Source organism: Micropterus salmoides, unplaced genomic scaffold (genome assembly GCF_014851395.1).
Source record: "Micropterus salmoides isolate LMB-PRFRI ecotype aquatic unplaced genomic scaffold, ASM1485139v1 Ms_hic_scaffold_22, whole genome shotgun sequence".
In the NCBI taxonomy this organism is placed as follows: Eukaryota; Metazoa; Chordata; class Actinopteri; order Centrarchiformes; family Centrarchidae; genus Micropterus; species Micropterus salmoides.
This window is the reverse complement of record NW_024041373.1, coordinates 7,883,386-7,901,507: the sequence shown is the minus strand read 5'-3', so window position 1 is coordinate 7,901,507 and position 18,122 is coordinate 7,883,386. Positions and strand designations below refer to the sequence as shown.

The 18,122-nt window shown below is 38.5% G+C and overlaps 1 protein-coding gene across 2 annotated transcripts; it reads left to right on the top strand.

The window, feature by feature from the left end:
- Window positions 1–1,192: 1,192 nt before the first annotated feature.
- On the top strand, window positions 1,193–17,382 carry LOC119917193 (rab11 family-interacting protein 2). Of its 2 annotated transcripts, XM_038737350.1 has the most exons (6): window positions 1,193–1,378; window positions 2,165–2,760; window positions 6,500–6,906; window positions 8,324–8,678; window positions 10,321–10,387; window positions 12,585–17,382. In XM_038737350.1, the coding sequence occupies exons 2-6, from the start codon at window positions 2,408–2,410 to the stop codon at window positions 12,807–12,809; spliced, it is 1,407 nt and encodes a 468-aa protein (XP_038593278.1). In that variant the 5' UTR covers window positions 1,193–1,378; window positions 2,165–2,407; the 3' UTR covers window positions 12,810–17,382. The 2 variants fall into 2 exon arrangements, with proteins under 2 accessions (XP_038593278.1, XP_038593279.1); XM_038737351.1 differs by lacking the exon at window positions 1,193–1,378 and having other exon boundaries at window positions 2,408–2,760; window positions 8,333–8,678.
- Window positions 17,383–18,122: the final 740 nt, after the last annotated feature.

Sequence of the window (18,122 nt, the reverse complement as noted above, 5' to 3'; positions counted from 1 at the left end):
TTAAGTTAAATGGAGCAGCCATAAAAACATTGAACCTTATATTTGAATGTTTCCATTTATGTACATCCTATAGCTTAAATGAAGAGTTGGAACAAGCTGGTGAAGAGAATATATATTAAAATATATAATACTGTCAGACAGTGTGGGTTTTTCAAGCTTATTGCTGTTTATGGGGAAATAAAATACAGTAGATAAAAACTGAATATTTAGGGAGATTAATATCCATTGCATTTGCATGTGATGAAATATAAACAGCCCTGCGATGGACCTTAGATGGACCTGTCCAGGGTGTACCCCTTCTTTCGCCCGATGTCAGCTGGGATTGGCTCCTGCCCCCCGTGACCCTGTATGCAGGATAAGACACATGGTTAGAAAAATTTCCAAACATGCTGTATGTATTCATTATTTATTTGGTTAAATACTGGTTAAAAGCAAAAATTAAACACTAACTCTGATACACATAACCTACATTTTTCCACATATTTTCTAGTTACAAGGTGACATTGTACTGCAATAATTCACCTAATGTTTATACCAACAGTTAATGCAAAACATGAGGGTGAGATCCTCAAACATATTAAATATTATCTGACTCACATTTTTGTACAGCCTAATATTTCACTACGCCCTAACATTTCATTCCGAGATGTACTCTAGATAAGTGCAGTAATCTCAGTTTGATGGATGGCCCAGCCGGAGCCTCCGGCCAGCAGTGTGTACACACTGCACTGGTTGTGGCAGAATGATAAAACCAACATAGGCAGGTGTGTTTGGTTAAGATGCACTTGTCAAGTGGGGTGACAAGCATGTCTGTGTTCATTCAAGTGAACCCCTTATCTGCACCTCCTTGTCCCACTCATGAGACAAAAGCACTTCCCATGTTTGTGTGATTTACCTCTCTCAAATAAAGTGCACCCCGAGCATATCTTGCAGAGGAGCGTGTCAACTAAAATCATTTATATAGCCTCTCATTAGGCTACTGCTTACCTGTGCATTACACCCACAAATCAGCACCGACAATGGAATACATCATTTGTTGTTCTTTTTTCCGTGTTTATTTTCTTCTTAATTGTTTAGATTTCTTCTCTACAGTTTATAACCTTTGTAGCCACAGTTTGTAGCGCGTGCCGCACTTTTTTGGGTTTTTTTATGCTTGAACTTTCACCGGGGTGAGGTGGAAGTGACGTCAGACTAGGAAGTAAAGATCGTCGCTGGCCGTCAGCAGTGATTAGCAACTAACAGCAACAGCTGCAGCAGCAGGAACTAACATTAGCTGGCATTTGCCTCAGAAACCACAACATGAATGTATTTGTGAAGGCAGTCTCTGCTTAGCTGAAGTGCTGAATGTCCTTCTAGTGTCGATGAAAATGAAACCGAGGTAAGCAGCTCTGTGTGTTTGCTAGCTCAGTAGCTAGCCACATATGGCTAACGTTATCCTGAAACAGAATGTAACAACAGCAAAGCTTCGTGTAAACGTCGTAAGTTAATGTTGCCTCGTAGTGTTTAAAGGTGCTTAGACGCATGAGTAACGTTAGACCTTAGCAGTCGTTTAACTTAAATAGCCGTTCGCTTTAAAGGTGCTTAGATGATTAAGGTAAATTTCACTCTAATATACTTCACATGGTTTTGTCAGTCCTGTAACATAACTAACGTTACAGCTACGTTTCTTGTACATTTGTGAATTAAACCTAGTCTTTATTCAAGTTTAACAACAGAGACACGGACTTACAAATGAGTTATCTGGAGATAAAACCTGGAGATAAATATAACGTTAGGCAGTGACAAAAAAAAATACACTTTGACACCACCCATGGTATTTTTACTTGAAAATAGGTGCATTTTGTTATTATAATGATTAATTTCGAAGTAATATATGAAACAATCATGCGGTCATCCCACTGAGTCAGTCAGTAATAAATTGACAATGGACCAACACCAAAATGTGTCACTGGATGAGATCATCAATTTCGGGCTCCAATTTAGGGAGAGATGTTTATAGATACTGTACAGTGTGGTCTTAATGTTTTCTGTAATAACTAACAAAATCACATGTTGTTGCAAGTGACTGCCATCAAAGCTGGCAAAATATATGTTCCCACATGAGTCATGTCATGGTTCTGGGAAAGATACTGATGCTGCTCTGTTTATTTCTGTGTGTTTTCAGATGACTCACCAGTGGCTTGGACATCTGTGATTTGACAGAAGATGAGGCTTGCTGAGTTTGTCGGACTTGTCACTACTTTTAATGATTGCTACTGTAGGCACATAAACCACACTGACATGTACAACAAACTATAGTGAATCATGTTTGTTGCTTTTTGCGCATCACTCTCACTAAAACAACTAACTACATACACTATCATTTAGTTTGTTTTGAATGGCTTTCAGTTGATAACCAGTGCTGACGATGTCACTGGGTGAGCAGTCTCAAAAGTGGTTTCCAACCCATGTCCAAGCCACTGTTCTTCAAGCAACTGGTTTACAGCCCAAGGGCAAGAATGGCACCAATGATGCCTACACTATCATCCAGCTGGGCAAAGAAAAGTACTCAACATCAGTGGCAGAGAAGACACTTAACCCTGTCTGGAGAGAAGAAGCCTCCTTTGAATTACCTGGTTTACTTTTGGAGGGCAACCCAGAAGTATATGAACTCTGCCTTATAGTGATGCATCGGTCCTTGGTTGGGATGGACAAATTCCTGGGTCAGAAGTCCATCAACCTCAATGAAATCTTTGATAACAAGGAGCGGAAGAAAACTGAGTAAGTATCATACTAGCATTAAAGTCCAAGATCTCACCTCAGGGTAGGGCTGGACGATATGGCCAAAAATGTTATAACGATAAAAATGTTTGTATCTTTCGATATTGATAATTATTACGATAAGTATCAAATCGTTATTTCTTTCGAGTTTGAAGGCTGATTTTTGCTCCTGAGTGACAGTGGATCACTTTACAAATCTGAAGTAGAACATTCAAAACAATTATGATAAAATCTTTTTTAACAAATATGCATGAGTAAAATTAAGCAAAAGCTTTTTTCAGTCCTCTACAAAAGAACAATAAAAGAATTAAGTCCTAATTCGTGTGTGATTCAAGTGAATAAAATCAACATTTTTTGAAAATTTATTGAACATTTGATATATTGTTATTAAAAAAAATTATATCGCAATAATTATTGTTTTATTGTCCAGCCCAAACTCAGGGTACATCATTTTACAACAAGCCATACATTTGAATTTGTTATAGGCTAACATTGATCTTATTTAATGTAATATAAGCATCAACTGCTGTTTTAATCTAATGAATTCAAGCAGAATTCAATCAGTCATGTACACCCATTAAAATATACATATCACCAATACATTATTAGAAGATAAATTCTTTTCTGCTGTAAAAGTCTAACCAAAAAGTTTTGCTCTATTTTATTCACAAACGCATGTTTTTGCAGTTTGGAGATACTTTTGGATTATCAAGGCAAGTCTATTGGTGAATATTAAACATGAAATTTAGGGCAACCAGTATGCTACGATTAATCTTCTATCTGTTGTTGATAGAGTCATTGCAATGCCATTACGTTACAATATTACACCCATTAAATGTTGCCAAGCTGATGAGCTTCTGGATTAATTTGTATAGTAACTGATATGTGGGCATTGGGATGTTTGTGTTGTATTGTGGATGGATAGTTGAGTTGAGTTGTCTTTTGAGCTCTATCGTGTGAGATACTTTTTATAGCATTCAAGTATTTTGCAACTCCTGCTCAAAGTCATGCATCAATGTGCTGCTGGTAGAAGAATGGACTTTTGAGTGGAAGTGGAAGTGGAAAATATTTGCAGAACTTTTCCAGTCATAAGTGGATTACAGCATGGGCTAAATAAGTTATTTGTCACAAGTGCTATTGCCATATTAGGTTACACCTAAAGGCAGTGTGTTGTGTTTTGTGAGTTATATTCTGTACTCTGTTCTCAATTAGGTTTATGACCTCACTCCTTTACACCACATGATTTAAATGCCATTGCATTGTCCTTTTATTCACTTCATGCACTTTGTTTTAAAAATACATTTTATTAGATAGATCTGTTTTGTTTTAAAGAGCAGACATTGAATTGTGTAGCCCAGTAGGTGAACTGGTCTAACAGAAACCCCAGATGGTTTCTTCTTCAGTTGCTAACACAACTATCACAGATGAAGTAGTACACTTGTGCTCAGTTAGTGACCACAGATTGATCGAACTTTTCCATGTTATCGACCATCTATTGTTTGAAGCTTAGCAATGAATTGGCTTGCATTGTTGTGAGATTATTGTCAGCTTAATCACTGACATGGTGAGCACCAGTTGGCCTAAATGAACCTAGTGGAGCCGGCCCGACGTGTCTTGTTATTCACTCCTGTACATACAATGATTTTCAAAGGTTGCTTTGAGAACCAACGGCCTGTTTGCATGTTCTTTGTGTTTTAATTTTGTCTGAATGCTCTGAGTGACGTCCTCAGCCCAAAAGGAATGCAAGTCAGGTGAAGTGGAGTTTGTAAATTGCATACAGGTTTGATATCGGTGGCCAAAACTGTGTGTCTGTCTGTCTGTCTGAGTCAGCCCTTTTATTAACGGGTGACTTGTCTTGGGTGTTTACCTGCCCTAAGCCTAGTGCATGCTGGGATAAGGTTTGTCCCATTGTGAAATTACTGTGTGAAAAACTGGAGCAGATAGAATAACTTAACACATGTAGAGTAAACTAAACTAACATATTGTACCATCTTAGCTTAAAGAGGCAGTATTATATTTAACCATAAACTTGAGGGTTTTGATTCTTACAAGTCCAACATATGTTTTTAACCCTGCGTAAGCAAACAGGAACAGAATAAGCCAATTGGATCTGGTGTTAATTAGCTCACTGCATATTTCAACATGGAAATACATTAGCACACTTCCTTGTTGCCCATCAGCTGGGAGAATCACAATATGTTATAATCATGGGTTTAATTTGTTTTAAGTGCCTGAGCGATGCACCTCCAGGCTGTGCACTTTGTCAGCAGAGGTTCTGTAATGGATATGCTAACGTTGCTTGTTGGCCTAATCCCACACTGCAGGCATACTTGACAATGATGCCAGGACCCTCGATACTATATCCACACTCCACAGTGGGTCTGTGTTCACCGCGGCCCATCCGCAATGTTTTTGAACTGACATATTGGGGAGGAAAGCCTGTCTTGATATCTGAGTAGGCAGCCCATAATTATCACACACCTGTGTTTGTTGATTGTGAGGAGTTTCCCAGCGGTCCGGGCCCGAGTGGGAGGATTGTAGTTCCAAGCACAGTGAGGTTTATCTTGGCCTTGAGACACACGTGAGGTGCAGCCCCGGCCCCACGGCAGCGGCATGCTGTGGCTGCTGATCAGACTGAGCTTGACGCGCAGCCTGGGAATCGGACCCAGAAAGGCCTTTTAGTCTGGGCTTCTGAGCCACGAGGTAGACAGTTTAGAATAGCGATCAACAGCTGCGGTTTTAAAAAAAGCCAGTACTAACATTTATTTTTGGATTGAACTGATAACTGATTTTTTTTCATGCTGGAATCCAAGGGATACTAAAAATCTCAATTTGATTCCTGGAAGAAATATCAGTAATAGTATGAAAACAAATGCACTTAAGCAAAAATGCTTTGAAGTTGACCTTTAATCTGATTTTAAAATGTTACATTTAAGTCAATTCCATTTAAGGCTTCTTCCCAAGAACAAACTGTAAGATTGAACAATTAATTAAACTGCACCATGATGGAGGTGGGTGAATGTGAATGTCAACATATTGATGTGACCATAGTTTAGAATACACCTGCAACATTTCCCAGATTAATGTGGCAAAAGCAGAAAGAGTGCATTGACTGGTAGTTGTTCATCCTGATGCTGGTTTCCTAAAGGACATTGTCACAAACAGAGGATATGTCTCATTAGCATGTGTGGACTGTTGGGTTGCGCTGCGATGTGGCTTTGCAATTTCCAATTGCTTGTTGTTGTATTTCCGAACAAAGGCCAGATTTGTGCAAATGCCACTGTATTTCGCTCAGAGTGAAGGCATAAATCCCATTACCTCCAGCTGAAAAAGCAGAGGTTAAACAAATAGGAGCCCAAAAGCAGCCTGAAATGGTCTATATTATTCAGCAGCAGGTGATGTCTTATGTTCAGTTTGCATAGAATAATGTTTGTCCTCTGAATGATAAATTGTGTTCTCACAAGTTCAAACGATTTAAGCCCTTGCATTTGTGTGTAGCTTCCTCGAGTAGCCTGCTCAAATTAACCTTTTTTTGTGGTGTCCACAAAGAAGTAGGTAGAGCAGCACCATTTGTCTTATTATTTGATAGTGTAATGACTTTCACTACATTCTGACTTTGTATACCTGTCTTCCTAAATTATGTTGAATCATGTGTAATTAACACGGAAGATTTTCATAAACCCTGCTCTTTTTATATAAATTCTCTCTTGAATTTGAACTTCCTCCACTCTCATTTTAGCTGGTATGCTTTGGAGTCCAAGCCGGGGAAGAAAAGGAAAGAGCGTGGCCGCATCCAAGTCAGCATCCAGTTCATGAGGAACAACATGACAGCCAGCATGTTTGACCTCTCCATGAAGGAAAAGCCCCGCTCGCCTTTTTCCAAACTTAAGGTCAAAATGAAGGGTCGCAAACACGACAGTGGCTTTTCTGACACATCTTCAGCCATCCTGCCTCGCTCTGCCATATCCGACTCAGAGCCCAACCGCCAATCCTTCGCTCCAGAACGACAACCTCCGCCTGAAGCAAAGGTCAAGAGACCACTACTCGCTGGGACCCATAAACTCTCTGCTGCCCATTCCATGTCAGATCTCATTGGAACCCACTTTCGGCCCAAACTGGACTCCATGAACTCCATAGAAGAGAGTGGTGAGGACCAAAGCTTCATTTTGTATGATTTGTTTTTTTTGTTTTCAAGGATGGAGGACTGTTGTACAAGCAAGAGATGGTCTCAAAAATTTCAGCTATGTTTGAAAGATAAAATGCTTAATTCTCAATCACTAAAATGACAGAGCAGTATTATTATATTGTTTATTGTTGATGCTATTTTGCATCTTGGCGGGTGTCTCTGAACACAATGTTTTTGGTGTCTTGTCTTAACATAGGATGCTGTTGCAATTTCTAGTGCCCATCAGTAGAGGTCGATAAAAGACACAAAGCTATAGGGATATATAGAAATATACAGGATGAATCACAGCTAAATCAGATAGATATTTAAGTAAATAATATCTTTCTGTGACCTTTATCGATCTGTATTGCTAACCAGTGTAAAACTGGCCTGAACTTTCCAGCTCCACCAGCCTCCCATTTGCCCCCTCTGTCCTTTTGTGCTGTAGCTGCAGCTAATGCAAACAATAGTCACAGTTTTTACAAAAACAACACAACAGAGAGCCATCAGGAAACGCATAACAATGCAAAACAAGTTAATAATGATGATGATGGAAAACATTTTGTTTTTCCCAGCTGAAATGCCATCGGTTGCTCCCTTTTACTGTCCTGTGTAGCAGCCGAAAAAGGATGGCTGAGAATGGGTAGACTGAAATGTCTTTTAATAATCGTTCAATAATGGTTCAAAATCTTTATCTGGTCATGTCAGTTTTTCAGGTCCAGTATTGATCAGCAATCATTTTAGACCCTACATGTACGATGTGGTCATTTTGTTCTGAAGCAGTAAAATTCATACTTTTTCCAAGAGAATGCAAGCCATCAGCTAACGATCAGAGGTCCAATGGCCTAACTGTTTTCTAAATATACAAATTTTAATAAAAAACAAATTAATAAACATTACTCAACTTGCTGCTCGGTCTACCTTGACTGTCCGACACTACACAGCTGAGGCAATGACGTTATGATGATTTTGACTTCTCTTACAAGCTCCTTTGTGATTATTCACATTGGCATTTGGGATGGACCCTGTCCAACGTTCTGAAGGTAGAAGGGACACAATTGCAGATTTGGAGGGTGTAAATAAAATTTAACATGCTGTCCTTACCTCTCCCAATAAAATGTTTCGTTTGTGGTGTGGTATCAGTTGAAAGAGCCACAAGACCCACTTGAAAAGTAACATGAGTAAATGCTTAGACACAACACAAAGGAGATTTTTACAGGCTCTGTTAAAGTGTTCATGTACAAAATTGACCCATTCTAATGACTCAAATCAGTGATTGCTATTGGCCATTAAAAATTAGATCATGATTAGAAAATAACCAATTACTGTCACGGATAATCTATTATAATATTATTATTATTATATTAGTTGATGTACTACTCTTGGTTTCTCTTCCAGGGAGTGCAGGCGGCCCACACAGGCGTTCCCAGAGCGAGGTGCCAGGCTACCAGGACGGTGAGGCACACGGTGACCCTTTTACTGATATCAGTGACACCCTGCCACAGAAGTATGCCACGCTCCCACGCAATCGCAACCCATTTGAGGGGGAGCATGGGCAGCTGTGGGACCGGGCTGAGCGGAAGGAGAAAAAGGAGAAGGTCAGCCTACTGGAACGCGTCACGGGAAAGAAGGAAGGCCGCAAGACCAGCAACGGGGGGCGTTCGGGCAGCTCTGGAGACCTGCGTTCCCCTAACCCCTTTAGTGAAGACTCACAAGCAGACACTAACCCGTTCATCTCCAACTACAAAACCAGGTCATCCCTTTTTTGTTTACTCTGTATGGTTAATCAAAATTAAAACAAACACACCTCCAGTATAGCATACTTTTATTCATCTCACAAAACATTTTCCACTATCCTGCCCCCATTAGGGTGGTGTTTGAGGCTGTTTCTGGTTTCCTTATAAACAGTTCCATTGATCACTGACGTGATCTATAAATAATCATATACCAAGTATATAAAACAAGATTTAAAAAATACCATTATTACCATTAGTGGGTGAAGAAACTTACAAGAGAGATTACCATAAATTAAAAACATAATATATTAGAGCCACCTTTTCAGAAAATTATTTAGCAAATACAGTATTTCTTTGTAACCCATCAATGTGTAGAAAGGTCTACCTATCTTTTTAAAACGTAAATAATCATAACTAATTTTAAACTCAGTCTGCAGTAGACCTCAACACATCCAACTCAATTAACTAAATGTCCAGTTCTTAAATATATCTATTCTTTGAGAACAAATAAAATCCGGAACATGGTACAAAAATGGCTTCAAGTGCAATTGCTCATTTATCCCCCTTGGGTTTAGAGTGCTCGTTTTTAGAGATACTCCCTTCTGAAGGAGCAACTTCTATAAATGTCCCTCTGTCTGTTTGACATACATAACATACAATCAATGCTCATTTATATTTAAATTTGCCTTTCTTTTGATTTGTACATATCCTGGCAATGGATATTTATGAGACAAGCCTCCTGCAAGGTTTTGGTTTGCTGGTTTATTTGAACAAATTCAACAGTTCATTTCAAACTTGTTTTTCATAGTTGTCTTGTAATATGCGTGTGACTTAAAACCTGACTAACTTGCTAATATGTTTCACTGATACATCCATTTCCCCCATGCCCTAATGTATCTGCCATCCACATTGCTAAAATCTGCATTAAGCACCTGCGCAGCAATGGTTCTTACACATTTGTAGCACATCGCTACAGCATGTTTTTCATCATATTCCATAAATCATCTCACAATTTCAAAATGTGATCTTGCTACCCCATGGGACAACCGCTGTACTAGAGGATATTGGTTACCACATTCCCATAAAGTTTCACATACCTGAAACAGATTGAAATCTACTATCTGATATACCCCCTTCTCGCTCTCATTATGTTGTCAAGAATTGTTGTACAAACATTTCCACCAAGCCGTTTATGTCTATTTCCTGTGTTACATAAAGAGTTGGTGAGCACTGTGGCTAAGTTCTAGTTTTATCAGAATGGAAGGTGTCATTAGTGGCTCTTTAGAGAGCCTGGGCTTGATAACAGAGCCCTCTGAGCTATAGTAATGAGATCCTCTGTAGAGATAGACCACCCAATTAACCACTTATCTCTGTAGGCACTAGTCCATCATCTTTACTGCTGCCTTTGTCATGCAGTAGCTCAGTGGTCATTTATAATGTGGTGCATGAATACAAAGGTGGTTTAAAGTATATTATTTACTGATGAACTTACCCATATTTTGAGCAAAAAAAGTCACCAATAATATCCAAATTTGTTTTATTAGCACAGGGGATAGTCATCTGAGCCTCTGTATTAGTAGAATGGTGAGAATTATACCAAAAATATTACTGTAATTACTGCCAATATCAATACTGACTTCCTCTTTGATTTCTTTGCAGTGATAAAAAGTCAAGAAATGTAGATATCACCTTTGGCCAAAGGAAGGACATCGATGGCAAGAAAGACGTAAGAAAGACAGCACAAACTTCCATGTCAAACTAAATGATTCGTCAGGTTATATTGTTGCACGTTGTCAGTGTTACCTGACAGCAACGCTGAAGAGAAGCAGCAGTTGCAACTGTGTCCTTACTTCCTGTGTAGTGTCATGCAGATTTTTTTAATTGAGAACTTTTAAGTTTCATATGACATAGCAGCTGGTGCCAGTGATCTCTGAGGCCTCTGAAAATTTGTGTGTGCCGTTCAGCTAATTAGCAGCTGCACACATCGGTCATCATGTCTGATCTGATCATAATTTGAAGTGGTGTGAAATTTCGGTCTGTAAGGTCAGTCACAGTGGTGTGTTGCACTGATTCTGTAATTAGTTTTTTGTTGAGAAAAGCCATAGAATTGTCATTTATTTTTCTTTTTAATGATTCTTACATTATTTGTTTTTACCTTTTTTTTTGTTTTGTAGTTTTTTTTTTTAGATGAAGTTCTTTTACATTTCCAATTTGGAAAAAAAAACATTTGAAGACTGTTGCACAAAAAAGTGGCATTTGTAGGGAGTGGTGGGGGCAGTTGCTTAAGTGATGCCTAAATGAGAGAGAGAATGCTGATAATGGCTTTCCTCACCTTTCTTTGTGGGTGTTGAGGGCTGTCGGTATCCACACATGTTCCCCGTGCATGCCGCAGTGCCTTGCAGAAATGGCAGCTCCCATTTCCTCTGCTTCAAGGCCCTAATTAACCACACACAGGGAGGAGGGAGGGCAGTGAGAGATTTCAAAGGACTGAGCTTTTAGATTCTCAAAGCTGAGCTCATTAGAAACTGTAATGACACAACTGGAGAATGCCAAATCTTCTCCTCACTACTGATCGCAGAAAAATGGTCATCATTACTTTGCCAATTCATGGTCAATTCCAGGCCTTTGTCACCAGCCACTAAAGCTCCTGATTATAATGGTGTGTGTGTGTGTGTGTGTGTGAGAGAGGGAGGGAGAGCAAGCATTTGCACGTAACACATGCTTGTATGTGAAACCAACAGTCACTTTCATATGGCTGTCAGTTCTCGTATTCCCTGTCAGATGGCTTAAGTGCAGTATCTTTCAGTGAGATGCCTTTTTTGTGTGTGTTGTGTGCGAGGAATAGGTTACCGAGCTCCATTCTCGAAACCCTCCTTACATTGGACATTTAATCTCGGTGGCAAATATTTCATTTTGGTTTGTGTTGCCCCACAGTAGCCTCTGTGCTGTTAGGAGCGATAAGATACCTGGTAAGCAGTCCCGCTCCAGGTCTTTCTGCATTGTCTTTACCCAGCAGTAGAGGCTTGAATGGTGCATGGGAGTGGAAGCTGATAAGTGTGGTATTTTAAACAGGGTGAAGGCTTTGCTGCTCTATCCGTTCGGGGGAGGATGCCCAGCACTGAAGCGATAAAGTGGTCCCTCATTAAAAACGATTACAGCTCCTCTCGTACCCGCGCAATATGATCTGCACATACTGTACCACACTGCTCTGTCCAAATAGGTTGTCCTCAAAGAGCAAAGCTGGGCTTGGGTTGCATCCTTATTTTGGTATTTATTAGCCTGACATTTAATTGCAGAAATATGCAGCCTGGCATTTCCCCCTCAAAACAAAGTTTCCATTTTTTGGGAAATCTTTATTATTAAGTTCTGGCAGGCTTGTTAGAGTTTGTGCCTGAACCTTATCTAGTTGGAGAGCTCATGCTTTTTAGATGCTTGAAACTAAAGAAAAAAGGGGAACAACAGTCTTAAGATGTTGGCTGCTTACTGTAGTGTCAAAGTTAAGTCCCATTAGAGTCGTTAAACTGCTCGAGTCGTTCTAAACACTGTTACACAGTATTAGATCATAACATATGTCGTAGAATTCATTGACATGCCAGTGCTTAATCCCGTGAGAACAGTCTCATCTTAACAACTCTCAATTAGCCTTTATTAGCAACAGAGAACACGAGATAAACACGTGACAGTTTATGTCATGTTAGGCCAACACGTCTAATTAGTCTATTTTCTCTGTTGCAGTGTAAATGAACTTAAAGGGTATCTTTACTCTTGCCTCTGTTATCAGATGCTGACATTTCATAGAAAATCATTCAACCATTTTAGTCTACTTCTACACAAATAATATATGCACAATATGGCGAATATTAAGTGTTAACCTCAAAATGTGCTGGGGTTAAATTGAGCATTTACTTATTTTCCTTTTTCAGGAGATGACAAAGGAAAGAGCGGCCGCCTATAGCAACTTGTCCTTTGAGGAAGTTGTGCAGGAACTTATCAAGCAGAAAGAAGTGGTGAAAAAGAAAGACGCCCACATCAGGGAGCTGGAAGACTACATCGACAACCTACTTGTGCGCGTCATGGAGGAGACGCCGAGCATTCTACGGACACCCTACGAGCCAAAAAAGAAGGCGGGTAAACTAAGTAAAAAGTAGAAAGAAAAGACACAAGATGAAAAGCTGCTGATGAAGGTTTAACAGTAGCTCGTGTCAGTTTCATGTGGTAAAATAAGTGGTAACAAATGGGATTGATCAAAACCAATTTTATGATTGAGTTATGTCTTTGCTTTAGAACATTTTCATTCACCATCAACTAAAATAACCAAAACATCCCACATGTTTTGGTTATTTTAGTTGATGCAGGTTTTTTGCACTCTTTGTTTGGCAGAAATATTAATTACTTGTGATTACTTGTTTGCGGTGCATTTTAGGTACTTAAACAGGATGCGAGAAATTCATCGGTTGATTCAAGTCAAATCAAATCCATGTTTTTGAAAAAGATTGGGTTTTAGTACCAATATTGTATGAACTTGTGAACTCTGAGGTCTGTTGCACATACAGCTGCCATCATCTCCCAAAAAGCTCCTACAGTGCAAATGCAGCCAAATTCATGTTTACCAGATGCTGTAGTCACAGTTGTATGAGGTTGTTGAATGTGGTTGATGAGATGAAGCTGTTACTTTGTTTACACTCAAGCACGACTCTTAAACTTGGCACCTAAAAACTACAAAACCATTCAGCAGAGGGAGCATCAGCCTTTTTTTGAGAGTGAACTCTGCTCTTCCACATAATAGCCTGAGTGATTCATGGGTATTCTTAGAAAGATTGGAAGACAGTTACGGTAAGAATTTGCTGGACAGTATCTGGGAGTCTGGTTTCACTCTAGCTTACAGAGTCGTGCATATTTACAAAAAAGAAATGGAACAAACGTTTATTCTTATCAGTTATTGACTTTTCTTTCTTTACTGTATTTGTGATGACTATCATTTAAGTTTCTTGTACCAAGGGTCTCGATCACTGGCTCAAGGGGAACATTTTACTGACTTTATGTGCAATAATCATAACTTGAGTATCTTGCTTTATATTCTGCTGGTAATGTTCTTGTTTACATTTTAATCACATCTCTTGAGTTTAACTCATCTCTTAATATTGATTTGATTCACTGGAAAAGCTTGGAGTTCTTTGATGCAGCCTCCACAGATTGACCAGCCTTCATCTCCTTTAAATACAGTTTTTTGCTGAAGATTGTATTAATGGTACAGAGCTGCACATGTGGATATTTGCTGAACAATCTTTATTTATAAGTATTTTGTAGCTTATTTACATATGAACATTATTTCAAGGTATTTTTAAGGTACTTTATAATAAAAACTCTACTGTATCCCAATGCCCCCTCACCACCTGTTCTATTGTATTAACACTGTACAGTTAGTACAAGTCCACCAACAGAGCTCAATTAATAAAATATCCATGTATTAAGGTTTTTATATAAATGTTATTAGCATTAATATCTGTTTACCTTTAATGGTAATCTAGTCACAAATGCATTGTGTTCTGTTCCTCAGTATATTTCAGCTATTGTTTTTCTTTTTGTTTTATCAAAAGACTCCAATTTTTAACATTCATAAAAGATTAAGTGTGTCTTACCAGTTCACTGAGTACTAATGAGAATGATTCCCTAATTGTTCAAGGTAAACATCCAATCAGTGTCATTCAGGTTAAAAATAACAGCCCAGCGGACCGTGAGGAGATACTCGCTGAATTTAACAAAAAGACGTGTATCGGATTAGAATCGTATACCCAACTTCAATTCTGTTAATTTATCAGTTTCTGCTGAACAAATACTGATTGAGCTACAGCGCTGCACGGCTGGTACAAAAATGAACTAAATGACAACTTAAGTCTCTGAAAGAGGCCAAGTTTTTTTTCACCTATACCTGAGCTTGTGCTAGATGTTCAACATTAGTACGATCACTTACTGATGTTTAGGTTTACATTTTCAATTGTTTATTCCTATTTATGAAAAGCAGCTTCATGTACAGTGTTAAACGTACTTTGTAGTATCAAAGTTGCACACAGTTTTTAATAATTGATGACGATCCACCTTGTCCTTCTGGTATGTATATCTGTTTTTATTATTACTTTCCAGTCTCATGTCTTTATAATATTTGACCTTTACACTGTATGATACCAAATCACAGCTGAGACAAAGTGCTACAATGTGTTTATGGAATGTCAACGATCAAAAAGACTTTCAGTCTGTTTTTATTTTTCATGAATTTCACACCACTTTGAAACACATTTTTGTCATGTACTAATTTTCTTTCTGCTGCTGTGAAAGTAGTTATTTCAGCCAAACATACGGATCACTATTTGGACCAAGACAAAATTTCTTGTAACTGAATGTATTGTGGTTGGCTTTGAAATACATAATTCTGAAATGTATAATAATATACAGTACACTAACAAGGGCATCGAACCTTTCTTGCCTTTAAAGTATTTGGTGTATCCAAAGAGATAATTTCATGTGGGTGATCCCCCCCCAAAAAAAAAAACACACACACACTTCTTTGTAGTAGTCTGACAAAATTCAGACATCTTCATTATGGATATGCGATGATGTGACACAGATGTTGGGTAAATTCCTTTGTATTGGAAAAGCTGATCTGCATATATTTTTTAAAGCCAAAAATGTTGGAATCAGTTCATAAAATGATGAGTATTATGTGACACTAATTAAGACAATATGTGGATAAGAACCTGTTTTCCATTACGGAAACACTTCTCACTGATTGCCTTTCTACATGTGCTGAAGTGTAAACTATGTCTTCTCGTGTTACAGGCTTTAACTAGTCTGTATTGGTAGTAAGTCAGTTGTTCATAGACTTTGCCAAGCTCTTAATACTTCCAGTGTACATACTGTATAGTGACTTTGTAATTTCACTTCACCTCCTTTTGACCTTCTGCACATTTTGTTGTACTGTACAATGTTTTTAAAAAAGTGCTTTATGGGGATTCTTTTGTCTGAGGTTCAGTCAGTGGGAATAAAAGTATAACACTGAATGGTATTCACCACCCATCTTTCATTTGAGCTAAACTGACACTGGGAAATAGTGATTTAATAAATAAATATATATATATATAAATTTCCTGGCAGTGATATTTTTGTGTAGATCATATTGAGCATCATGGAGTAATTCTCATACAGGGTATGGGACAGGTGATTATACACTTAGGTCTACAATGTGCCCTGAAGCCCCATTGCTTTGCTTGAATGATGAAATAACAAAAGATAAAGTCTTAAAAAAATGTTGAACACATTTGGACCCTGAGGTTATTTAGATCAAATGAAAAATGAGGGGTGAGTAGTTAAAATTAATTAATTTTGCCTGTCACTTTTTTCTTTTAGCTTGATTGCTACATTTGCTTTATGCTTTAATGTAATTTGGTGCTTTGGTAGATGTCAGAGTAAAACACAAATCTAAATGAAAAGCATTTTCAAATCATTTTCTTTCACAATAGTGTACGGGGGTACACTGCAAAAAAGCCCTGCATCATTATTATACTTCTTCCTTGCTTCTTTGCATAATATTTGTCATCCAATTAATGCCAGTGTTTGAATATGCAAAACACTCAAAATGCTTGGAGGCACAATTCCCTATAAAATTTGGCCATGGCCTGTGTCATAATTAAAATTTATATAGATTGTTTTGCACATGCGTTAAAGTACGTTGTAAGAGTTGCAGATGAATGTCCACCCCATTCCAAAAAATAGTGCAAACATATGCGGATTTTCCCCCCATGTTCTTGAAGCATGCATTGCATCAAAACCTTTTGCCGAAGATGACATAAAGCTAGAGTCGGATCTCACAATCCTCCTCTGGCAGTCTTCTACTGATAATATGATGCTGCTTGCCATAGGCCACATACAGCTGCCAGACACTAAGACTTAAGCTCCCGCTAAATCCCCTGACGGTGCTTGTAATGTGGCACACAGTTTTGAAGGAAATGATGACTGTGTTTATAAAAGATCTCACCAGTTAGCAAAGCTTTGAGTTTACAGGATTGTATGGAGGCTGGTGCACAGAAGCCAGCACAATTAAACATATGAGTTGAGTTTAGTGCCCCAACATGGTGGAGACCTAAAATGACATTTTGATACTAACATGGTCTATGTCTGAAGGTAGTCGATGTGTACTGGGCCTCGCAGCAAGAGGCTTTGTGATGTAACAAGATAAAGTAAGTGGGTGTGTTTGGATTTTTGTTGTTTCTGCATGTCAATCACATGTTTATTTTCATCAACCCTCACCACACTACCTTATTGTAATGTATTTAACTCAAAAGTTGCACAGTGTGTAAGTTTGATTACAAACGTCCTTTTATCGAAGAATGTTGAGCTTTTGTTTAAGCCAATATGCAAGACTTTCACACCTGGATATTTGGGGACAATAATGTATGGCTTTATTATTATTACTGTAATTCTGGAAACATCCATTTTGATAACAGTACAATGCTGTTAATGGTGACTATATGTAAAGTGGCAACACAATCTCTTATTCGATTTGGTAATGCATTTCTTGATCTTCACCTATTCTCCATGTACAGTTTCAAACATTAACTTTTCAAACCATCAATCACATAATCAAATTCCAGTTTTCTGCCGGATATAGTTTGAAAGGCACAAGCAAGATTGTATTTTCCTTTTCAATAAACTCACTGTAAATGAAAACTTCTAAATTGTTGTATTGTTTTTGTTTGATTTTTTTAGGCAGAAAGATCAAAAGACATTTGAACCACAAATGAAATTACAATTTTATAATATGTATGAACATACACCAGATTTGGTTAATCCAACACTGCAGTGTTAATCTGATGCAAATCTTCCACGAAGTGGGTTACTTTTCGGCTGTTCCTTGCGTTCAACACCTGTCCTATCATTCTTACGGATGAATTAAAAACTACTCTCCATTAACTGATCTCACTGGCAGTTTAACCGTGATTAGTGTTTTTAATTGTGCTGGTTTGTGTCAAGCTTTTGTTTTTTCTCCCTGCTCAAAGCAGCTCTTCCTTTTGTTGTGGAGAAATTCCCATGACTTCCTGCTAAAAGAGAGAAGTGGCATCGTTTGACAACTGAGTAGCAAGATTGCTTGTTAAAACTCCACTCTAATTTGCCTATGTGTGCAACAAGACTGTGTGAAATCTTTTGGGACAAGAAACTTGAGTTGTTTACCGGCTGATGCTTTTGTGGGTCGGCTTGCTTCTCTGTCATCCCGCCACGCAGCAGGTTAAAACGTGACCTCTCCTCGGTCACCTCAATCGAGTAGTCCCTGAAGAGGTGTACCTAAACACTGCAGCAGCTGCCACTGCACACCACGGCACCATGTTAGGTCTGACGATGGGAGATGCATAGCAGTGGTAACCATGGACACCAGGAAAATACAAAATTGCTTACAGTGTACTTCCTTAAAT

Coding starts and splice junctions, on each gene's coding strand:
- LOC119917193 (XM_038737350.1), top strand. CDS start 2,408: ATGTCACTGGGTGAGCAGTCTCAAAAGTGGTTTCCAACCCATGTCCAA. Junction 6,907..8,323: donor GAACTCCATAGAAGAGAGTG/GTGAGGACCAAA, acceptor TTTCTCTTCCAG/GGAGTGCAGGCGGCCCACAC. Junction 10,388..12,584: donor ACATCGATGGCAAGAAAGAC/GTAAGAAAGACA, acceptor TTCCTTTTTCAG/GAGATGACAAAGGAAAGAGC.